The 27,893-nt window shown below is 31.4% G+C and overlaps 1 protein-coding gene across 1 annotated transcript; it reads left to right on the top strand.

The window, feature by feature from the left end:
• The first annotated feature begins 2,547 nt into the window (after positions 1 to 2,547).
• On the top strand, positions 2,548 to 7,203 carry LOC113857586 (truncated transcription factor CAULIFLOWER A-like). The gene is made up of 8 exons (XM_027489632.1): positions 2,548 to 2,732; positions 4,963 to 5,041; positions 5,706 to 5,770; positions 5,902 to 6,001; positions 6,100 to 6,141; positions 6,296 to 6,337; positions 6,892 to 6,995; positions 7,110 to 7,203. Exons 1-8 carry the CDS (start codon positions 2,548 to 2,550, stop codon positions 7,201 to 7,203), a joined length of 711 nt encoding a protein of 236 aa, XP_027345433.1.
• The last annotated feature ends 20,690 nt before the right edge of the window (positions 7,204 to 27,893 follow it).

The raw sequence follows: 27,893 nt of genomic DNA, 5'->3' as shown, positions 1-27,893 counted from the left end.
AATGCTTCTTAATTAAAATAATAAATGATTAACAAAATATATTAGTTATTTTAAAAATTAAAAACAAAAACATAAGAAAAATTAATAAATTTATTATTTTAATTTTATAACTCACACAACATAACTTTGTTATACTTAATAACTTATTTAATAAAATTAATTTATTTATAATATTAATCAATATTAATTCTATTAAATTATCAAGCAATATAGAATAATTATTTATTTTTAAAAAAACTCAATTCTATATATATATTTTTTTATTTTGTTGATCAACAACTAAACTTATAAATTAAGAATATATATTACATTATTCTTAGTTTTTATTTATAATTTTTTATAGTAATTTATTTATATAAAAAAATTTAATATATTTTTATTTTTAAGTATTAACACATGTTTATATTGAAATCATATTTTTAAAATTTCATACATTAATGAAATAAATATACTTTTTATTTTTGTTTTTAACTTATTTGCTGTATTTTTTTACTTTTCTTTATATTATTATTAATATTAATTTAAAAAAAATTTATATCATCTTTTAATAATTATATAATAAACTATTTGTTATGAATTTTAAATTATAACTATATATAAACGATGTATTATATAATATTAGTTCAAAAAATATATATACAGATGCATAAGTCAAACAATATAAATTATTTTATTTAAATTTTATAACTCGTATTGAAAAATTTTGTTATCTTTAATAAATTATTGTTATAATTATTATTTTTAAATTTTATAACGATGAATAGTTTACTGAGATCATCAAATAATATAAATTTTATTTTAAATTTTAAAAAATAATGTTATCATAAATAGTTTTTTTTAGTGTATCAAACATTATAAATTAATTTAATTAACTTTAGAAAATATTAAATTATACAATTTTATTTTCACACTATTGTTCTAATATGTATGATATTTTATTTAAAATAAATTTGGTTTATATAACAATAAAAAAATAATATATTTTAATTTACAGACATAACCATATAATTTTTTATATATTTATACTGAAATTATTATTATTATTGTTATTATTATTATTATAAAATTATGACATTAATAAAAGATATTTTTCTTTATTTATACTTTACTTAATCAACATGTTGCTTTTAGTCTAATATTTTAAATTTATTTATTTTATTTATTAATAAATAACTAAAACTAAAAAATATTAAAAATATATTATATCATTATCAATTTATTATGTATCATAATTTTGTAAATTAATTTATTCTTCATAATCATAAAAATAAATAATATATTTGTTAACATTTTCATTAAATTTTTTAATTAATTTAGAAAATAAAAAAAACTTCATTAAATTTCATATTCTTCATAAACATAAAAATATTTAATAATATTTTTTCAGATGCAATATTATTAGTTTTATTATTATCTTGATTTATTATTTTTAAAATTTTAAAATATTATCTTAATTTTATTAATTCAATAATAATTATTATTAAACTAACATAAATTATTTAAAATTATTTCATATTTTAAAATTAATTTACTTCTTTATTTTAATTAAGAAATCTGTAAAATTAAAGTATTGTTCGCGGGTACCCTCAAGTGCTTCAGTTTTTAACTGGAGGCGGATGCCGATATTGATCACAATTCTTATTCTAACCTTAAATTTAAAATACGGTTACCTCGCTTATCAATTCTAAGGTTAAACGTTGCATGTCTGCAAAAGAAAATATTCAGGTGAGCAGATATTCACCCAAGTGCACAAAATATTTACCTAAAGAGACTGAAAGTGACAATATGACATACACTAACACATTTCTAAGAGCTAGTTAATATTAAAAAGAGGATTACCTTAAATACAAAGGAAGGTACTCATGGAAAGAGAAAGAGATTTTGTTGAAAATGGTCAATCCAGAAAGATAAACCTAAACAAAACCATTTCAATATACAATGGATGAAGAGATGGACCAGAGTTCAATACTCGTGAGTCGTGGCGCCGTCAATGAAAGGATGCACGTAATGTTCTGATCCGTAGGACATTGACACTGTTTAAACCAACAGACGCTTGAAAGTTCAAACCACTGAGCAAAAGAGAATCCAAAATCCGAAAGCGAAAACAAAACCCAAAAAGCAAAGCGATATCAATGTGTGGCTGTTAGTTATCACAGACAGCAACATGGTAACTGACCAACCAATCACCGTTCGACAACGCAACGTTAACAAAACTGCCCTGGTTTTTTCCAAACCAGAAACCAAAACCACTTGTCGCCAAACCTCAATTTTATTATTATTATAATTGAATGGTATATAGATAGAGAAAAATAATGGCATAGCATACTCACATTACTCACTGTGGTTTCTCCTCACACTCCTCCACACTTGTCCAGAAGAAGAAAGATCCATAAATTAACATTCTCTCCCTCGCTTCGCTATAATAGCAAGCATTTTAAGCATATTTCTGGGGTTTGTTCCCTTTTCCTTGTTTGGGGTTTTCTTGGGAATAAAAGGGAAAGAAGAAATTAGGTATAATATAATTAAAGGGAAAGAAAAGACACTAACATGGGAAGGGGTAGGGTTCAGCTTAAGAGGATAGAGAACAAGATCAATCGCCAGGTTACTTTCTCCAAAAGGAGAGCTGGGTTACTCAAGAAAGCACACGAGATCTCTGTGCTCTGCGATGCTGAGGTCGCTTTGATTGTCTTCTCCCACAAAGGAAAGCTCTTTGAATATGCTACTGATTCTTGGTAATATTATTTTATACAATACCACACTACATATTATGCACATCATATCATGTACAATTCATAGATCTTTATATAACAGTTTTTCTAGGTAAATATTTTATACTTTACTATATATATAAATCGTATGAATTTCGTAGATCTCTCTCTCACACACTCTATCCTTACTGAGCCAGTGTGATGTGAAAGAGATCTATATGTATTATTTATTTATTTTAACATTAAGTGTCGAACTTTTTAGCCTTTGTTTAATTTTATTAAATTTTCGTACCTTGCTCTTTTTTTCTTTTTCGTTTGCGAAGGGTTTTTCAGTTTTTGTTTAGAAAGATGAAGGAGAAACTGCTTTCCTCATTTATTTTTCTCATATCTTATTTTTGGCCTATAAAGTTTTTTTTATTTCTTTATATATTGTGATTGTGCACAAAAGAAGCTGTCTGGTTTTATTTTAAAGATTAATAAATACGGCAGAAAGAAAGAACGTATACCATTTACACATACTAACAGGGAAGAATAATTCTTCTAAGAATATGGTTTTCTTTCATAGAATTTTAGGGCACACTGAGTGTAAATGGATTTCTATTTCTATTTCTATTTCTATAAGTAAGTACATTCTGTTTGTAATATTCGGTTGTGCATATTTTTCACTAATTAGAAACATGGGAAAATTATTTATGGACAAGATAAATCCTTTTTTGGTATATTATTGCTCTTTTTGTTTTTGATTCAAAAATTCTTCCCATTTTACGTTAGAATTTTGTGCATACGCGGTAATGCTGTAAAAAAAACCCTTGTTTGAGTTCTATGTATAATTTTTTGGTTGAAATATCTTGATGGGGTGTTTAACCTTCTGGAAACTGCGTCAGGAGTGACAGTATTTGGTTACTTGTCAAGTTCACTTTGGAGCTCAAGTCCTTTCGGTGCAGGACCTCGAAGCAACAGTTGCTTCTCCTGCACCATCTCTTCAAATTTCGTACTTTTAATTTTCCTTCTAAGAAAATAATGGTTTTTTCCCTCCTTTTGCGATACAGTAGGCTGCTTTAACCTGGTTGATCAACACGTATTTACAACAGCTAGGTGTCATGTTCATTTTGAAGCTCAAGTCCTTTCACATATCATTGAATGGAAGCAAGAATGTTGCATGCTTTTCTGTTTAATCGGGGACTAATATTCTTGTCCCCTCTCAGCTGATGGTGCAGTTTCCTAGATGAACCGTGCAACGAATTAACGAAACGAACTTCTAATTTCATACAATTTGATTGGCTGGTACCGGAATTTTATATTAAATCCGTATACCTGCCACCAAGGAAACCAAACATTTCACATTTTTTTCTTGTTTTTGGTAATATTTCATATATATTGGCTTTCAAACATTTTGTAATAATTCTATCCCTGCTTACTCTTTGTCAAATTAAAGTTTTTTCTTCTTAGCCTTTTTCAAATTAAAGTATTGTCATTATGATATTATTGGCGTTGAACCATGTTAATTAAAAAATTTTCTAGCATGAAGAAGAATAAAAATGGAAAATGTCTTACATATTTGCTTTCAAATTTTGTATTTTTAATTTTTAATCTGCTTGTTCTAATTATTGCTGTATTTTCAAATTCTAAAGCATAAAGTTCCTTTTATTTCCATTTTTTTCAGGTAAGTGGTTTTGGGATTTTGGGATGTTATATATATATATACATATATGTATGTATGTATATATATATATTATAACAATCATGCTTTATATTCAGGCATGCTAAAGATTGTTTAAAGATTGGCAAAGCGTAGTAGCAACACTCTTTCATGTTTGCATTCAATTTTGCCCCCGTTTCCAAAGTGAGAGTTTATTTACATTTTAAATAAAAGCATTAACTACAAAATTTACAAAAAAAAATAGTAAAAATTACAATTAATAGCATATATATATAACGTTTTGTCAATCAACAATCAAACATCAGACTACTCTGAAAATCATAACATGCAATGTTTGTTAATTTGAGTAATAAGCATGGTTTTTGTTTATTAGTTTGCTCCAGCCACTAATTGTTTATTTTATCTGTCATAATAGGCTGTTATATATATTTGCAGTTTTCATCTATATATTTAGTTCCATATAGACTAGTTTTGTTTTGTTTCCTTTTTCTCAAATTATCATTCGAAAGGATGTTGTACTGGGTGAGATTGTGAATGATAGGTGAGAAATCTAAACTATAATTGCTTTTTTTTGTTTTAACTATTATTAAACAGCATGGAGAAGATACTGGAACGCTATGAAAGGTACGCCTATGCAGAGAGGCAGCTAGTTGCAAATGATTCTGAGTCACAGGTTTGTAATTCGATGCATAATTATATCGGCCCAAAGGTACAACTCTATGCATATCAACCAACAGCACTTGGCTAGTTTGTCAATCGGACACGTTTGCAAAAGCTTAATTTTTATGCAATAACCATGGTTTTTTATTTTAAATTCATTTAGAAAACTAAAAAGGTAATTATTTATCAACGTAGTATATCTATTACTATTCATGTATTTATTGTCACTTAAATTTTTTTAAAAATTAAAATTATAATTATTTTATTAAAAAAGATAAAATAATATTTTAAATAAAATTTACTTAAATAGAAGATTAAATGGAAGAGCAGTAGATATTTTAAAGTAAGGATAAACACACGATTAAATGAACAATACCTCCTGAGATTTAAGATTTAAACCACCTTGAGCTAAAGCTAAAAGTAGTTTACAATAAGGTGCATATCGTTTTCCATTTTCAATTTGTATTACTATTTGTATGTAGTTTCCGTTTAAACCCTCACTTTTCTTTTATTATAAGCTAAAAAGTTTATTGAAAAGAGTACAAGACCCCTAACAATTGTAGGTCTCCTGTGTACATGGATTGAAATCATGTAACAGTGACTGAAACTGATATGTAAAGATTCTTGTCTCAATCAAAGTTATGAAGCTGAGCAGCTAGTTGTATGTGTTTGTGCAGGGAAATTGGACCATTGAGTATACTAGACTCAAGGCGAAGATTGACCTTCTGCAGAGAAACCATAGGTAAGATACTAACCGTGTACTGCGCTGGATTTAATTTATTTATCTTTTCAAAAAAAGAAGAACATTGTTGGATTTGAACATTCATTAATCTTACTAATAATTACTACACGTAAACTATTTATAATATACAGACACTACATGGGAGAAGACTTAGGTTCAATGAACCTTAAAGAGCTTCAGAGTCTGGAGCAGCAGTTAGATACTGCTCTCAAACAAATTCGTACACGCAGAGTACATAAAGACTCTACTCACTATAGATACTTGATTTCAATTACATTCTTTATTTATCTGGCTTTTGGTACTGATAATCCACTTGTATTTTTTAACAGAACCAACTCATGTACGAGTCCATTTCAGAGCTTCAGAAGAAGGTACTACTCAAATCTTGTCTCAACTTTATGTAGGTCTATGTATGTCCTGCAAGGTTTTAACGGTTGCAGTAGGAGCTTCAGAGAGAACTATGATGATTATGCGTGTCTCTCTAGACTATCAAACTGACACGTGCTCAACTTTGCACTGTGACAGGAGAAACTGATACAGGAGCAGAACAACATGCTTGCAAAGAAGGTGATGGAGATGGGTTTTATTATTTATGAGCGTCAAATTTTATTTTACTACTTTTTAATACTGCTTAGTGCAGATAAATTTTTCTTAGTATTACATATAAGAATGTAAAACTATTTTGATGATTGATCCCAAGTTCCTAAAATTATCCTTTCCTCCTTGTTGAAATAATATTTGGTAACCTAATCAATGTCGATGACATACGCATGCAGGGTCTCTAATTTCTATGTAAACTTAATCATTTCATCAACCCAACAACTTTAACTACTTTGTTTTATGAATAACCAAGACCCATGTATGATATTTAGTGTGTTTGTGTAACAAACTTACTATTTATTGCTTATTTATATTTGCTATTTGTTTGGTTTGGTATTAAGTTACATTTTATTTCCTTATTTTGCAAATTACATACTCCTCTTGCTCTTACAATAATTGACGATGTTAATGTTCACATTTCTTTATGAACGTTAATCAAATCACCTTTTAAACATTTAAGGATCCTTTTATATGTATACATGTGTGTGTAGTTAACCCTATCTTTTGTAATTTGAAATTAGATCAAGGAAAAAGAGAAGGTTGCTGCGCAGCAGGCACAATGGGAGCATCCAAACCATGGAGTTAATGCATCCTTCTTACTAGCACAGCCACTTTTGAACATGGGGTGACGATCTTTCTATAACAAAATATTATTGTGCCATATATTCTTTAATCGATGATTTAACTCAATTTTCTTCTTCTTGATTATTAACTACAAGTTTAACATTGTTTTTGAAAGTGGTAATTACCGTGAGGAAGCTCCAGAAATAGGAAGGAATGAGCTTGACTTGACTCTGGAACCATTGTATTCCTGCCACCTTGGATGCTTTTGAAAACCTTTTGAGAAGTGCAGGATACATATTATATAACATTATATGGTATGACATTTGACATCAGATTTGAATGCTAATATATGCCTCGATGGTATGTGCTTTTCCTTACTTTGAAGACGTTAATAGTGTGTTGTAAGTCTGTAACTTGATTATGAGCCTAGGCTTTCTTTAAGTCGAACTTTAAGTCGAACTTTGCTATATATAAGTTAGTTGCTGAATGACGAGTAGTGTAATGAAATTTGAACAATTAAGCGTTAATTTCACTGTTATGTATTGGTCTGCTAGTAACGGTATGTACATGTATTCTAAACAAAATCGTATCTTTTTTACACCACAAAATCATTCATCCTTATCATCAAAAGTACGTAAATTATTAAAAAGAAAAATAATTTAATTTAATTAGTACTCCCAGCAGGTTTCTAATTCTTAAAATTTATTCAATATTGATTTGAAAAAGATCAAGACATTTGCCACTTCAATTATGAGATATTGATAAATAACCGTTAGATATGAACAAATATATTTACTTTTAATACATATATACATACATATAATTCACTCATAATCATTCAACACAATTTCTCACATGCACAAATAATACATTCAACAAGCAGAATGCTAAAATGAAACCTGTAAATAATATAGTGTTATATTATTAATATAAATTTTTATGATATTTTTATAAAATTATTTTAAAAAAAATTAATCATCTTTTCACATTTTTTCTACCTAAATATCTCTCTTTATACTACAATTTATTACATAAAAAATTATGAGATAAATATAAGAAACAAAAAATTAAATCACTGTAACCAAAAAAAGAATTAATTTGGTTATATTTTTTATAAATATAAATTTTATTTAAAAATATTCTTGATATTAAATGATATAGTTAATATAATCACTATCTGATAATTTTATAAATATATATTCAACAAACAAACAAGAATATATAAGAAATTTAATAATTAATATATCTCAAATATATTATATATTTCTTATAATTAAAATTAAGAAAATATTTATTTTATTTTTTTATAAAAAAAACCAAAGAAAATACTATCTATCCCTGGTTTCTGTAGCCTATTTAGTTGGTAAACAGTACTCAAGAACGAAGCAATGCTAAGAATATCATATATTTATAAACAAGGAATTTTGTATAAAAATTTATATTTAAAGCCAAAAAATAAATACTTTTATGTTAGAACATTTAATAAATTACAATTATAATAAAATTTGAATAAAAATTATTAAAGTATTATAGAATATATACTCACTTTAAAAAAAAGGTAATTTATTTTGTTCATTAATTAAAGATTAAGGAGACATTTTATGCCCTATTCATATGCACCAATAATTAAAAAGTAAAAAATTGCTGGAAAGAGTACATTTGTATTATTTTAAAAAGTCGTGTTGATTACTTTTACCCCCAATATTTTACACTCCACCAATGTTAATTTATCATATTTCTCTCCAAATTAACAGGATAGCGAGGAGAGACTGAATCTTGGTGGCAAGATTGTTGAGGTCAATGTTAAGAACATTGCAAAAAAGGGAATAGAAAGGTATGAGTGCAATTATTAACGGTGTAAAGAAGAGGGAGTAGTTGAGAGAGGCATAGACCGCACATTCGGAGGAGAATGCTTTCATGTTTGGGCCTTCTCCTATTGCGATGATGAGTCTTCCACTTCGAATTTGAAAATATTGCACAACCAAAATAACTACGCATGATTGAATTGAGTAACTGTTTACATGTGTTTTGGTAATTTTAATTTTTTAGAAATAAAATGTAAAAAAGTAATAATATATTTAATGAGATAATACATTACTCTTAAGTTTTGGTCCACCTCTTCATAAAATGCTCCTTAAAACCACCAAAAAGAAAATTTCCCATTCCCTACCTATCAAATGCCAATCTCTTGTTATGTCACTTTGATTCTTTTGCTTTGTTTATTTTTGGATTGATCCTTGGGACGCTCTTTATTTGGTCACGGGTATAATTTAAAAAATATATATTTTAAAAGTTAAAAAAACTTACATATTATTTATAATTTATATATTTTTAAATATAAGTCATATACCACATATATAACTTACATATTTTTTAAAATACATGTATTTATATATTAAAATTAATAAATGAATAAAAAAAGACACTATAATATTTATGTTTTATTTTTCCTTTTCATTTAAATTATTGAGAATATATCTAATAAAATTTAATATTTTGAAAAAAATACTCTAATACAATCTATAAATAAAAATAAACACAATTTAATATTTATTAATATTATTATTAATAAAAAAATCAAATTAATTACCTTTCTAATTTGTTCTTTGGAAAAAATTTATTTGATCTAATATAACAATAAAAAGTACATAAATAATTTGTGTATAGTTTGCTACTTCAAATATGAATAAAATATAATTGCAACACCCAAAATATTGTGTGTATGTTTATTTTAAATAAAGTATTTAAGTTATGCATGTCATATACTACTTATATTAATAATTTTATATTTTTTAATATATATATATATATATATATATATTTATTTATAAAAGTTGTATTTCAAAATATATTTTCCATTAAACGTATAAGTTTTTTAAAATTTAATCTTAACCGGTATTTTTTTCAATTCACATGAAAAAGACAGGTCGGGAAGGACAGCTCTATGGTGTAAACTCTGGAAAATGGCGTGAGAAGGTTGGAAAAGACCAAAACTGTTAATCTTGTCTACATTCAGCCAACACTTCTGTTAACCTATTTTCTATTACAATCTTAACTTAGTATATTTGATGTAAACAGTATTCATAAGAGTCACTATTTAATAAATTTTCTGTCAACCACTCAAACTACAATTAACCAAACATTAAAAATGGTTATTTAAATTCTTAAATGATTTACGATTCCTAATGTCAATGTCATTCGATCCACCGTCAACTGATGATGACTTTTTATGACGTAAAATTTAGTCACTCCCTCGATTAGAAACCAAAATTAGTATGACAGAACGTTATATTAATTAACATAATTCTTCGGTAATTTTCATTCTTCTTTCGTTGTCAATATACTTAGTGCCACTCTCAATTTTAATCTGGAACATTAAGAGACGGAAGAGATGGATTAAATGTTAAGATGTTTAATTGTCTTTACTTAAATTTTCTTTTATAAATGTTAGATAATTTTTTTTGTAAGCTAGTTTTTATAAAAGTAAATTTAGCTTAATTTTTTTTATAAAAATACAAATTACAGAATTCTTCTTAATATCGTGATAATATTTTTTAAAAAAGTAACATCATAATATTATGCTATTTTATTAATTTATTATTTCTAATATAACCACTTTAACATTTCTTTATAAGTCTAAAACTTTCAATAAAAATTTCGTTACTTTTTCTTTTAACACATGTTATATACTTTCTTGAGTTTAAAAGTTGATAGAAAATCGCAAACATTTTTTTATTAAAAATGATGGCGATTTATAATTTCTGCGACACGGGCTTTCTCACTATGATTTATTATCAATTATTCTACATGCTACGTCAGTGTGAACCGTACAACATCTATTTATTTCGAAAAATAGTTGGCAGATACTACACGGTGTATACATTTAAGAGTAAATATACGGGGAGACTTCAAAATGGGTTATAGGATGAGCAGACAAAGATAGAGATAAAAAATAAAATAAAAGAGAAAAAAAGTGAAAGATGTGATAAATGTTATAATAATAAACAAATAAATAAACAAAAAATAAAAATAAAGAATGAAAAGTAATAAAAAAAGAGTGTATAAATATAATTATTTTATAATAATAAAAAAGAAATAATAAAAGTAATAGATCATGTGTGCAATAAAAATATAAAAATAAAAATAGATAAAGAGTTAAAAGTTGAAAACTTAAATAAAAAATGTGAGCTAATTGAATTGAAAATGTTTGATAAAATTAGTTGTTAGGCTAGTTAATAAATATAAAATGAAAAATAAAGATTATAATTATATAGAGTAAAAATTTAAAATTTATTATTAATTTTAGATAATTATAATTTTATATTTTAAGTCATTTAAATCACTTATTATTATAATATCCTCTATTTTACTTACTTGTCTATCAAAATCAATCAGTGTAAATTTTGCTGTAATTAAGTGGATATATTAAATAGAGGAAATGATTGTATGAGTAGATTGGTTATGGAAGTAGTTTAAATGATTTTCGATTGATTAAAGATTAGTTTGAAATAATTCTAACATTATTTGAGACTATTCAATAACAATACTGATGTTTATCAAGTAAAATTCTACCGTCTGTCAACATATGTTTAATTTATTTAATTGTTAAAAAAATTTATAGATAAAAAATAAAATTTTAAAATTATTTTCTTTGAAGAATTTAAATTTTTTTAATTTATTTTATTAGTTTTATAAATTAGTGCGGTATACAATTTTATCGTCAATTTTTTTTTTAAGAAAATTCAACTATAATTGAGGACTCAAAAATATTTAATGTTGTTATATTATAAAAAATTTGTTCTAAAACTAAGAATGAAATGAAAATTGAGGCAGAAACAATTGATGTGACTTGTTATCATGAAATAACAAAAAATATTTTTTTATGACAAGTAGTCAATTCATGCATTTTTTTAAGATTTTCTCTTTAATTGTGAATCATTGATCTTGACTTGCAAAGATAAGATCTTAATCATTAATTTTTCAAACTTCCTAAAAGGTAAACTTAACCTAACAATTAATATAAGAAAATGATAAAAATTCACTTTACTCTCTTTTCCTTCCCTACATAGCCTTGTAACTCTCTTATTTTGTTATTTGCACTTCCAAAAAACTTTCTCCTCTCTTATTCCAAAATTATGAAAAAATGTGAAGCATTTAGTAGCTCTTCCATTGACCACCATTTTCATTCTCTCTTCCTTGCTTTCTCCTTTCATTCTTGTCATTTCTCAAACTCTCTTTGCTTTAAGCGAGTTAAGTTTTCTTGAAGCACCACAAAAACCTTGAAGGAAACCCTTAAAAGTCCACTTTGAAGCACTACGCCGAAAGGAGATTTGAGAGCGGTCCTACATTAACATAGAGAGCATTTGAAACTGTTTTAAAATGTTACACTATGCAAGTGTGTTCTATCTTAGATAGAGGCTAAATAATCGCTCTCATATTTGAGAGCGATTCCACGTGGAACCTTATTGAGGCCATACATCAGTCAAATAATACAATTTAAAGTGCAGGAAGAACCCAAAGTCGGTTCCCAAAGAATTTAATTACAAATCCAGAATTTCAAGATCAATAGTAAAGGGGATTTATTATGGGTTTTAGAGTTCTTAGCATCAGAAATAGGAATTCAAATTTTAGAAAAGTAATTCAACAAAGCAGATCAATCCCTAGCTCTTCCACAATTGATTCAATTATTAGTTAATAAATGAACAGATCCTAAATCCTTTCATAGATTCAAATTAATAGATCAAGCGTTAATTAATTCTTAAACATTACATACAAGATTAAGCAACTTGTATGAGTCTTAATCTCTTATTCTTGAAATTAAGCAAGCCTTGAATCTAATTCAGAATTAAGCAAATTGAATTGTGAATCCTTTGTTAAGAACATAATACGAATTGAATTAACCAAACAATTCATTTTCAGATTAGAACTTAGGTTTCAAGAAATTAGGAAAAGTAGAACCTATGCAAAGAAAGAATCTAAATTACCAATGCATCAAAACTTTAAGAAACAATATGAATTACACTAGAGATCAATCTTTAATCTTCAGCCTTCCATAGAAATGGAATCTAGAATTACAAAGACAAATATAACAAAAATTCAGAGAAAATTGAAGAAGAAAGATTAAAAATATCTTGGAATACCTCTGCATCTATTATATTGTTCTCATTTCTTCCTTCTGTTCATATTAAAAGTCTAAATTTTTATTTCTAAACAAAAACCTCTTTGTTTTTATTACGTGTACTTTGCTTGCATCTCTATCTTTTCCGTATTTGGTTAGTTCACATTGAATGTATCATTTTTTTAAATAAAGACTGTCCCTTTTTTGCAAACCCTAGTCTTTGCGAACCCTAAAAAATTCTAAAAAAACAAGTATTGTTTGCTTTGCCTTTTGCCAACCCTAAAGCGTTTCCTACCCAAAAGTGTCATTTTTTACAAACCCTAAAAATAATTTATTTATTTATTTTTTTGAAATATCCTAAGTATTCCTTTTTTACAAACCCTAAACATTTTTTTAAAAAAATAATTTATTTATTTATTTTTTTGAAATATCCCAAGTATTCCTTTTTTTACAAACCCTAAACATTTTTTTTTAACCTTAAAAGTATCTTTTTGCAAACCCTAAAAATAATTTTATTTTATTTTTTTGAAACATCCCAAGTATTCCTTTTTTACAAACCCTAAACATTTTTTCAACCTTAAAAGTATCTTTTTGCAAACCCTAAAGCATGTTCTACCTAAAAGTATTATTTTTTTGAAAACCCTAAAAATAAAATTTTACAAATCTCAAGTATTCCTTTCTTACAAAAAATCTAAAAAAAAAAGAACTTTTTTTAACCCTAACCATTTCACACATTATAAAAGTCTAAATTTCTGAAACCCTAAAAATTATTTCTTTCTTTGTAAATCTTAAATTTTTTAATTTCTTTACAAAATTAAAAAAAAAAAAATTTATAGATCAAACAATAATTATTTTCTTATTATTTTGTTTGCTCTTGTGTTTATTTTTATTGTTTTATATATTTCTTGTTTATTTCTTATTGTATATATAAAAAAAATCCAATATCGATAAGACATTTTTGGTTATATATATATATATATATAAAAGAGAGGCTTTTAAATCCACGCAACGGCCAAGTAATTTTGATAGAGTGGTGAATCTACCTTCAACATCGCTTGGATCGTAAGGGTTTATTGAGTAGTCGTGTACTAACTTGACCCCGTGCAAGAGTGGATTTAAAATAATAATAATAATAATAAAGTAAAAATCAAGCTAAAATTATTTAATTAACACTTTTGGAACTCTTTCAAACCTAATTTTTAAAAGAACTCTTTCAAACCTAATTTTCAAAAGAACTACGTGACAGCTTTGATTCTTCTGTTGCATACGGGAGATACGTAGGAGCGAGAACCTGACCCGTCAAGTCCAAAATAATTTTAATTCTTTTTATTTTAAATCATTTTTTTAAATTTTTTTTACTATGAGCAATTCAAAATAATAAAAAAGGAAAACAAAATTTCTATGTTTATTTAAAAAAGGCGAATAAGTAAATAAAATAAAATAAAAATGTTTTAAGATTATTTTCATTAATGCCAAAAATGTAAAAAAGAAAAAAAGAAAAAAAGAGAGGGGGCAATAAGATTCTATGATTAATCCCTTCTTTCAATTCAAATTAAAATTTTTATGTTTCTTTATTTAAAAAATAAAAAATAGATATTTACTAAAAAAAAATCAAACTAAATTTTATTTAATATGAAAAATAAAAAATGAATAATATTTTATAAATAATCCATCTTCCTAATTTAAATTAATTTTTTTAATTTTTTATTAAAAAATATAAAAAACGAATTTTATACTTTAAAAAAAGAGAGAAAATTAAAATAAATTTTGTTTAAATTTATCCAATTCAAAAAAATAAAAAAATAGAATAATATTTTGTAAATAATCCATTTTCCCAATTAAAACTAAATTCTTTAAGTTCTTTACAAAAAATATGCAAAAAATGAATTTTTACTTAAGAATAAAAAATCAGGTTGATTTTTATTCAAATTTATTTAATATGATAATAAAAAGAATAATATTGTATAAATATTTCACTTTCTCTATTAAATTTTTTAGCTCATTGTTTAAAAATGAAAAAATACAAAAAAAGAAAAAGGCAAATCTTACTTTAAGAAAAATAAAAAATCATGTCATATTTTATTTAAATTTATTTAATACGAAAATAAAAGAAAAATAGTTTTTTTTATATATATTCATTTCTTTAATTCAAATTTTTGTTGTATTTCTAAAAAATTATATATAAAATTAAAACTAAAAAAAATTGTTAAAAAAAAGTGAATGAAAATCAGAAAATAAAAAAAAACATCAATAATTTTCTTTAAAAAATGAAATAAATAATTTTTAAAGTTGAAATGATTTTTGCACAATTAGTTAGAAAGTAACCGTTTTAATCAACGGACGTCGTAGAATACTAATACCTTCCCTATGCGTAAACGACTCCCGAGCCCAAACATGTTTTTGAAGATTATTTTATTAAAAGTTTTTCCAATGTTTTTCTTTAATAAACTTTGGTGGTGACTCCTTATTATCGCCATCCCGTCGTGCCCACGGTTGCGACAGATGGCGACTCCACTGGAGACATTTTTTAGAGTCAAGCTTAATCTAATTAATTGTGCAATGTTTTTAACTTTTTACATATTTGTTTCACTTTTTATCTTGTTTATATATTCCTTTTATTTCACTTATCGTCTAGTGTATTTTGTAAATATATTTCGTTCTCTTGATATATTGTGAAGCTTAGGATAAATGACCCTTGTACCATTTGTTATGTGTTCGTTGATATTTGACATAGGGGAATGGTTTGTATGCTCCTTCCACACACATCACTAACACCACCTCACACACATTTGGGCTCTATACCTGAGCCTGTGCGAGCCTAAGAATAGAAGATGCCTTGACTGCTATTATTAAGGGGCTTGATGCCCACTTGGCCGTTGTCTGGGTATTGCTCAGGTTGTTACTAGCATCATGGCTTAGTCATATTGAGAGGGCGTATCCCTACTTGTGGCTAGGTTATGAGCTGGGTCCTTATAATTTAATAGGGGCAATCTGAGGGCCATAATAGATTTAGGGATTTAGATCCACCTCAAAACCATGCATTAATTAATGACCATAGTGACCACTTCACTATAGGATTCTACCCAAAATAAGAACACATGAGGAGCTCACTCTCATTTTCTCTTCATTCATCATAGCTTTAGTAACATGACATGCATACCATGAGCATACAATTTTCTTTCCTTCGCATCCAAAAAAATTAAAAATATTCATTTTGTGAAAATCAAGGTCATTACATGAGCATGCATTGGTAGGACATCTCCTAAGGATGATGGGTTTCATTTCATCTCATTATTTGCAATCATCCAAATTATCATGCATTCATTAAGTTTACATATCAAACATCAATTTTATTTTATTATGTTTTTCTTTTTTCATTATGCTCATTTTTTTTTGTTGTATAAAATTTGTACAAGATTTAATAGCATTAAAAAATGAGAGAAGTTCAAGGTCACATTAGCAATGCATTAGGACCAATGAGAAGTATCAAAATCACTGTGTTGAGTAATGACCTTCAAAGAGTGAATGAGATTCGCCAACATATGCCCAAAGAAGCACATTTAAACTTTGAAAGGAAATATGGTCAGATCCTCGATTTGCTTTCTATCTCAATAGAAACACCAATGTTGAGTGCTCTAGCCCAATTCTGGAATTCAAAACTCAGATGCTTGGAATTACCCAGCTTGGATCTTGTGCCTACCATAGAAGAATATGAAATGATGGTTAGACTACCAATCAAGGAAGACAATAAGGTATATCTGTATAGAGGAAACTACGTGGGATCCAGGAAAATGGCTGCTTTGATCGGCCTAAGCACAGAGCGAGCCGAGTTTGAGAACAGGGGATCAGTTCAAGGTTGGAAGAAGGGCTATTTAGAAGAACATCTGGAGTCTTTATACAAGTAAGGGAACTGGGACAATTTCAACAAGACTCTCGCATTATTAATCTATGGACTAGTTATATTCCTATTCACCTCAGGTTTTGTAGACCAAGCTGCCATGGATGTATTTCACCAATATGAAACAAACAGAATGAATGCAGTTCCAGCTATCTTAGCAGATACTTTACTTTCTATGGAAGTATGTCATCAGAGAAACGGGGGTACATTACGATTTTGTTCTCATTTACTATTTATTTGGTTCACAACCCATCTCTATGCAGCAAATCATATGGGTCAAATGCCCGATCCTTTGAGGAATTTTCATCGTATTCCAATAAAAAAATAAGATGCTCGACTATGGAAAGAAGACTTCTTGAGGTTCAATGCTAAAAATTTTCCATGGGTATGTCCTTGGTACCACCCCAGAGACACTATTATTAGTTGCGGAAAGTTTTCAAGTGTGCCTTTGATGGGACCAAGAGGATGTATAGCATATACTCCAACTGTAGCTCTCAGACAACTCAAATGGACTCAAACCAAGCCAAGGAATGAAGAATTGGGAGGACTGATCTTCCAGTATACTGAAGATGGTGCAAATAAGCGTCTAGAAGAAATCAAAGCTGCACGGGAGAATGTTAGAAGAAAGGGAGAGAAGGAAGCTAGAAGAACCCAAAATCAAGCCCCTAAAGCAGATTGTCAAGAAAAGGAACCTTCTCAAGCACCCAATGAAGCAGTGACTTCCTTGATGACCCAGTTAGAAGGAGCAAAAGCACAAATGAGATTATTGGAAGAGGAAGGAGAATACGCCAAGGTGGAGGTTGACCGGCTCAAGAGACAATGTCAAAAGAAAGATCGATAAATAAATTATTTAAAAGATCAATGTGCCGACGGGTTTGACGACTCAAATGGCCAAGGGGCAAAAAGAAAGAGGAAAGAAGAAGCTTCTTTCTCCAAAATGAAAAGAATGCGAGATGAAATAAACATGCTGACTGAGGCTCTAAAGACAGAGAAGGAGGCATCCCTCTCTAAAATAAAGGGAGCGCAAGATGAAATGAATATGTTAAAGAGAGAATTGATTGAGACTCTTGAAAGAGAGAGGAAATTACAAAACCAGAATGAAGCACTTGAGAATGAGAAAGATAAATGGCGCGTTCGAGCTGGGTACGAACAGGAAAGGAAGAGAGAGTGGATGAAGAGGTGCGATGACATGTATGACTGCGTCCAACGTCATACCACACAGCTGTTAGAACACTTTCGAGAAGCAAAGGAAGAGTACTAGAGGAACGATGAGATTGTGTTTCCTTTTAAAGTCATTATGTTCTTCAGATATTGTAAAAACCTTGCTATGAGTTTTGGGGTGCATGTGTAATTCCTTCACTTGAAAATGACACTGTATTTATTCTATTTGATATGGGATAAAATTTATTTGTGGCGTTCATATTTGGCTTTAATACGAATCTCACCTATTGAGGATACCCTTATTCTTAATCGAAGTGATTTGCCATGGAATGAGAGCATAAGGAATATGATGCATTGCTAATGAGTAGGACCTCGACTATTGAGAAGTGAATGCTTCCTTAGACTGAGTGTCAACTACTACTCGACCTAAGGGGGATTTGCCTCTAGCGTTGAAAAGTAGGGAACTTCTCTAAAAACATTGAATATTTAACAAAAACATATTCGTTCTATTAGTCTTCTTTTTACTCATCATGTTCTTTTCATAATTAAAATTAGCAAAATTGCGGATCAGACATCCTTACAGAATGCGTTCCCAGTCGAAGATCATGGACGAATTAGAACAACACAATGAAGAGTTGAGAAACGAAGTCAACCAACTGAAAGATCAAATGGCCAGAATTCTGGAAATACTGCAATCTTTGGAAAGGAGAAACACTGAGGGGATCACGCCAGTTAATGAAGGACCGCCTGCTACTCCTACATATCCACCAGGCTTCATCTCCCAAGGGACAATGGCACCACTAACATTGCATCCCACTAAGCCTGTCCAATAGACTAATTTTCAAGAGGCTCAATTCCCACCTTATGGCCTCCCAGCTGGCTATGCACCACCTATGGCGCAAGAGGCACAATTTTCATCATACAATAATGCACCTCCAGCTGTAAGTGATTTATTAATCACTCAACAACAATCTACCCAACCCCCAGGCATGCCCTCAAACATCACCGAAAGCCCTCAAACCTTTCCAATATTGCCAAAGGATACTACTATTCCTAACCCACAGGTTATCCGCCAACCGCAAACTATCAACCTGAGCACCCAAGGGAATCCACCTACCCCCATTGGTATTGCCAACACATCTTTTCATCCCACTATTGAAGAGTTTCAGCCAGATTGATGAATTCATATTTTTACTGATATTTTAGCATAATTCTAGCTCATTTAATAAGGAAAATATATGAAGAAAGCAGAAAAACTCAGAAAAAAAGAATGATTGAAAGTTTTATTTCAATTTGTAGTTATTTTCGCATTTGTAGAATTTATGCTTAGTTCTTAAGGAATTTATCTTGTTTTTGAAGGAATAATCTGAGCAAAAGTCATGGAAATGGATTATCAATGGAAAGGCAGAGGAAGAATGGCAATGTTGGACTCCAAAATACAAGAATTATGGGATGCAGCCTGGGCGTGATCACTATTGTTAGTGAAAGTGATCATTCCAGAGCCTAAAGGAGAAGAAGAGCCTGTGCGTAATCACTTTTATTTACAAGAGTGAGCGTTGCCAGTGTGCGTTATCACTTTCGCCAACGAAAGTGAGCGTTCCAGAGAAGACTCCATTCCTGATGAGCTGCACGTTGTCACTTTCGCAAACAAAAGTGAGCGTTCCAGAGGCACTTGTATCAGGACAGCTTGCGCGTGGTTACTATTACTCACGAAAGTGATCACGCGCAGCCCTTGACCTCCTGCATTGCCACTATTATGAATAAAAGTGAATGTTCCAGAGAAACCTTCAACTCTGCAAATTGAGCGTGGTTACTCTTGCTCTTGAAAGTGAACACGCGCACTACATAAAGCTTCTGCGTGGTTACTCTTGTGAAGAAAAGTGACAACGCGCAGAACTGGGATTTCTATATATACATGATTGAAGCATGAAAACTGGGGTCTTTTGCTCATTTTCTGTTTTGTTAGTTAGATTCTCGTTGAGAGAGTGTGGAGAGAAGATTGGGGTCGAAGCTTGAAGCTCCAAGAAGAGGGATCGGATTGGAGCTCGTGGCCATGGCTGCTCTGCATTCTTCTTCATCTTCTTCTTCTTCTTTCTCTGTTTTTGTTGCAATGTGTGCTTAATTTCCCATAGTTAGGGGTTTATGGAACTCGAATTGATGTATTGATTCGACTTTATCTTCTGAACTTTAAGTTCTTGGATTAATTGAGTTGTTAATTCTGCTTTTCATGCAATCTTTGAATGGAAATTCATTTGATTAATAAAGAGGAATCTTTACCAATGGGAATTGGATTGTTTGCTCCGATCTGAATTGGCAACCAGAGTTTAGGGATTTCTTAGGGATAAGGAGACCTAATTCTGCAATCTTATAGTTCTAATTCTTAATGCAACTTGAAATTGAATCTCACCTAAGGGAGTAGGGAGGTTTAGTGGATTGTTAGGGTCAATGAGTTAAGGAATTAACCTTTGGCTAGGTATATGTGAAACTGATTGTCAATTATTCAATTGCTTGAATGTTCAGAGGATTTAATTGGATTGATATTGATATTCTTGTGAAGTAAATTCCTAACTATCCTTCATTGCTATTTCATTTCATCACAAATCTTATACTCTATTTTTCTGCAAGTTCTTTGCTTTAATTGCTTTGGTTTACTGCTGTTATATGTTACAAATCTCATTCCAAAATTCGTATGGCTCAAATGGTTATAATTCTGTGAAGGGGTACTTGAAACCTAAATTCCCTGTGGAGACGATATTCTGATCTTAAATTTACTCATCACTTGCTGCAATCCTAGTGCACTTGCTAGTGTTAGATTGCGAACAACATCCACCCCTTACATTGACGTCACTGAAGAGGCTCTGGAAACCTCATTCCAAGCCCTCGAGATTGCTAATACGATGTATGTAGGGGAGGGAACATCTGTCATGAAGCCACAACCATCAAATACATCTATGATGATAGTGAGAGTTATGCCTGAGGAAGGTTACTGGCCTGGATACAGGTTAGGCAAGAATGAGCAAGGATTGATTGAGTTGCCTAAACCAATTGACAATAAAGATCGATTTGGACTTGGTTATAGGCCAACAAGGGCAGATAAAAGAAGGATAATAGCTGAGAGAAGAGAAAAGAGGATGGCCAAATTAGAAAATAGAGAGCCTGAAACTGGAAGGATCCCCTTTTGTGATCTCCTACAAAGCTTTCAAAGTGCAGGATTTGAATTTGCAGATCCAGTGGCTGCTACTGAGGAAGATACCCACAGAGATGAACATGTCAATTTAGTTCGTGCGTGCTCACCGAATACAATGATCCGCAATTGGGAGATCATTGAGCTTCTTGTGATTTTAGATTCAAAATTCAAGTAATTTGTAATGCTGATTCTATTGCTCTGCCCAAGGCTTTAGGATATTTGTTTTTCTTTATTTTGTTTTATTGAATCGGGCGTACATGTTTCCTTTTGATATTATCAATAAAATGCATTTTGAATTTTCCAATAAAATTTCCTTCCTTTCTTATTATTAGACCTTTCGGTATCTTCTTATCCTTTTGTTATTGCAAACTATAAATTGTGCAGACCTGATGATGATATACTCGAAAGTGTCAATGCTAATATCGCTCAGAATAATGTTGACTGTCTCATTAATCAAGCTAGCAATGAAACTGAACATGAGCACGATCCTTTTCCTGAACTGCTAAGGCTAGTAGAGCAAGAAACTAAAGAAATTTTGCCCCACCAAGAACCTACAGAGATGATTAATCTGGGCCTCAGAGAAGAGAAAAATGAAGTCAAAATCGGCACCTTATTGAAAGAGAATGAGCGCCGCAAATTGATAGAACTCCTCCATGAATATAAGGACATCTTTGCATGGTCATACCAAGACATGCCCGGCCTCGATGCAAATATTGTGGAACATAAATTACCACTAAGGCCAGAATGTCCCTCGATCAAGCAAAAGTTAAGACGGATGAAGCCCAAAATGTCCTTAAAAATCAAAGAAGAAGTGAAGAAACAACTTGATGCTGGTTTCCTAATTGTTGCAAAATATCCACAATGGGTTGCAAACATAGTGCCTGTCCCTAAGAAAGATGGAAAAGTCCGAATGTGCGTAGACTATTGAGATCTGAATCGAGCTAGTCCTAAAGATGATTTTCCACTGCCACACATCGACATGCTTGTAGACAACACAGCCCAACACCAATTCTTCTCCTTCATGGACGGTTTCTCAGGATATAATCAGATCAAAATGGCAGAAAAAGATAGAGAAAAGACTACATTCATCACACCTTGGGGTACCTTTTGCTACAAAGTTATGCTGTTTGGGTTAAAAAATGCTGGGGCAACATACCAAAGACCAATGGTGACCTTTTTTCATGATATGATGCATAAAGAGATTGAGGTGTATGTAGATGACATGATTGCAAAATCTAGAAGTGAAGAGGATCATATTGTTCATCTTCAGAAGCTATTTGAGCGATTGAGGAAGTTCAAGCTAAGATTGAATCCAGCCAAATGTGCCTTTGGCATGAAGTCTGGCAAGCAACTTGGATTCATAGTTAGCCAAAAGGGGATAGAAGTGGATCCTGACAAAGTTCGAGCAATTCTTGAAATGCCACCACCTAACACAGAAAAAGAAATTCGAGGGTTCTTAGGGAGACTAAACTATATTGCCCGATTCATATCCCAATTGACCGCTACATGTGAACCAATTTTCAAGTTATTGCGCAAAAATCAACCAATAAAATGGAATGATGATTGCCAAGAAGCCTTTGAGAAAATCAAGCAGTACTTACAGGACCCTCCAATTTTGATTCCACCAGTTCATGGAAGACCCTTAATCATGTACCTGACGATACTCGATGAATCAATGGGTTGTGTGTTAGGGCAACATGATGACTTTGGAAGAAAAGAGCATGTCATTTATTACTTAAGCAAAAAATTCACCAATTATGAAGCCAATTACTCGTTATTGGAGCGAACTTGTTGTGCTTTAGTTTGGGCTACCCGCCGATTGAGACAATATATGCTTAGCCACACAACCTGGTCGGTATCAAAGATCGATCCGATCAAGTATATCTTTGAAAAGCCCGCTCTCACTGGGAGAATTGCTTGTTGGCAAGTACTTTTATTTGAATATGACATTGTGTACGTCACTCAAAAGGCAATTAAAGGCAGTGCCCTAGCAGACTACCTAGCTCACCAGCCAGTAAATGACTACCAGTCAATGCAATGTGAATTTCCCGATGAAGACATAATGACTTTGTTTAAAGAAGAAGGGTCAGGAAAGGAAAAATGGATCATGCTATTTGATGGGGCCTCTAATGCATTGGGACATGGAGTCGGCGCTGTGTTAATCTCCCCAGAGAAACACCATATCCCAATCACAGCAAGGCTATCTTTTGATTGTACAAATAATGTGGCAGAATATGAAGCATGCGTTCTAGGGATTCAAGCAGCTATAGAATCAAAAGCCAAGATTCTTGAAGTATACGGTGATTCGGCCTTGGTGATTCATCAATCGCGAGGTGAATGGTGTAACGACCCAAATCCACACATTGTAGAAACATATCTCTGATATCGCACAAACAGAAAACACCAAAATCTGCGACCACTTTTTTTTTTTTTTTACATGGTAAAAGTTCTTTTGCAAGGTGAGAGAGTTAACGTGCACAACGTCATTTCAACCAACACATTCTTTCCTCATTAGAGGTTCGCTACTTTAGATCACAGTAATTGAGTTAAAGAGAAATCATGCCAACATATCTCTAGCATTAAGCTACTTCCCCAGTAAATAGAAGTGAAATGATTCAACAAAGTCAGTCATAGAACTTAAAGCATAGCAGGAAGTAAATAGCAGAATCTGAAATTTCAAAACATAACATAGTCGACTCCCTAAGAGTAGTTCCCTAACAATAACAGATAAACTATCCCAAATCAGTCGAGAGGGGAATAATCCTCTATAGGATCAGACTCCTCGGACGAGGTAGGTGAAGCAGACACAGCAACAGCAACAACAGGTTCTCCATCACTGTCCTCAATCCAACCGGCAGTGCTAGGAGGTGAGCGAGAGGAAACAAAAGGGGAGTGGGGCGATCGGTAGGTGGGTGACATGTAAGATGGTCTAGCTCCACACCTCACTGAGGATTCCACCACATGGACATCCTTCTCAGCAGGTGCAGGTGGGGAGTCAGTGTGGAAAGGAGGGAATGGTACAGGCTGGGGAGTAGGTCCAAGGGTAGGAGAACGGTTGACAGACATAAGTGAGGGGGTAGTATTCAAAGCGGGATAGGGTAACTGTGTATCACCAGGGGGTATGGAGAAAACAATCTCAATAGGAGTATCGGCTACAAGATGGGTCAACCAAGAGCCTTCACTTTCTTGTCCATAGCTGAGGCGAGCGAAGCCACGAAATATACTCTGCTGGGTCATGGCGTCATACACCCACATGTCTTCCTCAGAGGGAATGATCAGCATCTGTGCACTGTTCCTGGTCATCTAAACATATAGAAAGAACACAGACAACAATGAACCAAGGGGTGAGTTCTCCAAATACAAACAACAAGCAATTGCCATGCCCCAAGGAAGGCGGCATCTCAGACATAATCAATTTCAGTCACCACAGCAAGTACTATTTCTAGGATATTCAAGACATGACCATATACGATGTACATGAAACAACATAGATTTATTTCGAAGAGTCTCAATCACGGTCATGCACAATCAATTCATTTTCTAAAGGTAATGCAAATGATGCATGATGCAAGTTTCAGCCTCACAGAGGTTGCCTCTTCTGTTTCAATCATATGCACATGGAATGCATGGGGATCCCATCCTCTATGACTGACGACTCTCCCAGTTGTACCACAGAGTTAGACAATTCAAGTCAAAAAAGCGATCGGAGGACTCCATTGCCTGCATCGTTCTGCACAACAGTATAAAATTTATACATATATCGGATGCGCTCAGCATCAAAGAACACCAATGGTGTTTGGCCCCTCAGTGGGTCTCTTCGGGAATGGACCTCGACAACCATAGAATGCGCGGTCCTTGTCGGGTTTGGCTAAGGTCTGCAGGTGGATCATGACTCGGCTGCAGGCGCGCCTCTTACCTGTTACCACTTGAGTCTCCAGATCCCCTTTCACCACCCCTAGTAGGTCAACCATGGGACCTGATGACAACCACAAACCGTGTCGCCGAATTAAACGTTCTTGAATTGGATTTCACACAATAAAAACGAAATTATTACGACACAAATAAGAATTGAAATAAGAAGAAAATTAATAAAAAGTAAAAATAGAATAGAGATGGAAAATGGCGCCACAATTGCAAGATTGATAAGCCAAGGAATGATCGCCACAACAGTTTTGGCCTCTTGATAAGATCAAAGAAAATTGGCTCACTCAAGAACCTAGAGTCACACGCTCTCACAAGAGTGTTCAATCTCAAATTATATTCAAAACTAATTAAAAGTGTGTTTACAAGAGCTTATATATGCCTAATGCTTGTAAACTAATACTAACACAAACCCTAATGGGCTTCTTGTACCAACAAGCCTAAATTCAAATAGACTAAATAAAATAACAAGATTTTATCCTAAATAAAAACTCAAAATAAGTAATGACTAATATTAAAATAAATAAATTAAACATAATAATTAAATCCTAATAAAACTCGTTAGAGTTCAAATCCTCTAAGCATATGTAATTGATTATCTTGGACTTTTCTAACTCTAAATTGAGCTCCTTTTCAAATAAGACAGCAACAATCTTTTCTAAGTCTTCATTTATTCTTTTTGCCCTTGCCCTTGTCATTGGTCCTTGAAGCTCTTCCAATGCCTTCAAGTCTTTGTCTTCAATGGGCCTTCCTTGATTTTCATCAATCCCTCCTTCTTCAAGAGAATTTGCCCTCAAATTTGACTCTTTATTATCTACATCAAAGAGAGATAAATCAGATACATTAAAAATAGCACTAACACCATATTCACCTGGTAAGTCCACTTTGTATGCATTATCTCCAATCCTCTCTAAGACTTGGAATGGTCCATCTCCTCTTGGCTGAAGCTTTGACTTTCTTTGTATAGGAAACCTCTCTTTACGCATGTGTACCCAAACCCAATCTCCGGGTTCAAATACCACTCTCTTCCTTCCCTTGTTGGCATATTTTGCTTGTTGTTCAACTTTCTTTTCAATTTGAGCCTTCACCTTCTCATGCAACTTTTTAACAAATTCAGCCTTGGCATTGCCATCCTTATGTACTAAAGACGTAACATTAGGAAGTGGCAACAAATCAAGCGGGGTGAGAGGATTAAATCCATAAACAACCTCAAAGGGTGAATGAGGGTAGTTGAATGAAATGTCCTATTATATGCAAATTCAATATGAGACAAGCATTCATCCCATGATTTGAGATTTTTTTTTTACCCATCATGCTTGTAAAATTCATCATGAGCTCTTTTTTCACAAGATGCATATAATTCAACAAAGTCAGCATCATGCACATATAGTTCCTTTACATGTTCAAATCCAAGCAATTTTGTATCAAGCATAGAAAGCAACACATAACGCCTAGATAATGCATCAGCCACTACATTCATTTTACCTTGCTTATGCTTAATAACATAAGGGAATTGTTCTAGGAACTCTACCCACTTAGCATGCCTTTTATTTAATTTTCCTTGACCCTTAAGATATTTCAATGATTCATGGTCACTATGGATCACAAATTCTTTAGATAAAAGATAATGTTGCCATGTTTGGAGTGCCCTAATCAAAGCATAGAGTTCTTTATCATAAGTAGGATACTTCAAGCATGCTCCATTAAGCTTTTCACTAAAGTAAGCAATGGGATGTCCCTCTTGCGTCAAAACAGCCCCTATCCCAACATTAGATGCATCACACTCCAATTCAAAAGATTTAGCAAAATTAGGGAGTGCAAGTATCGGTGCATGCATAAGCTTATTCTTCAAAGTATTAAAGGCTTCTTGTTGCTCCCTTTCCCATTTAAAACCCACATTTTTCTTAACAACTTCATTTAAGGGTGCGGCAATGGTACTAAAATCTCTCACAAAGCGCCTATAAAAGCTTGCTAACCCATGAAAGCTCCTCACTTCACTCACAGTCCTAGGGGTTGGCCAATCTTTAATGGCTTTAACCTTTTCCTCATCCATATGCACACCTTTAGAATTAACAACAAAGCCAAGAAATATTACATGATCTTTACAAAATGTGCATTTTTCAATGTTTGCATACAATTATTCATGTCTTAAAACCTCCAACACACACCTCAAATGCAACATATGCTCATCAAAAGATTTGCTGTAAATTAAGATATCATCAAAGTAAACAACAACAAATTTTCCTAAGAAGTTCCTAAGCACATGATTCATTAAGCGCATAAAGGTGCTAGGTGCATTAGTCAACCCAAATGGCATAACCAACCATTCATACAAGCCATATTTAGTCTTAAAAGCTGTTTTCCATTCATCCCCTTCCCTTATTCTTATTTGGTGATATCCACTCTTAAGATCAATCTTAGAAAAATAACAAGCACCAAACAATTCATCAAGTAAATCATCCAAACGGGGTATAGGGTGTCTATACTTTACAGTAATATTATTGATGGCACGACAATCAGTACACATCCTCCAGCTTCCATCTTTCTTGGGTACCAAGATGACTGGTACAGCACAAGGGCTTAGACTTTCCTTCACCCATCCTTTCTCTAACAATCCTTCTACTTGTTTTTGAATCTCTTGAGTTTCTTGAGGATTGCTCCTGTATGCAGGTCG

Source organism: Abrus precatorius, unplaced genomic scaffold (genome assembly GCF_003935025.1).
Source record: "Abrus precatorius isolate BTA unplaced genomic scaffold, Abrus_2018 Scaffold2, whole genome shotgun sequence".
Taxonomy (NCBI): Eukaryota; Viridiplantae; Streptophyta; class Magnoliopsida; order Fabales; family Fabaceae; genus Abrus; species Abrus precatorius.
Note: the sequence above shows the minus strand (reverse complement) of the source record. Positions and strands in the feature narration are given on the sequence as shown.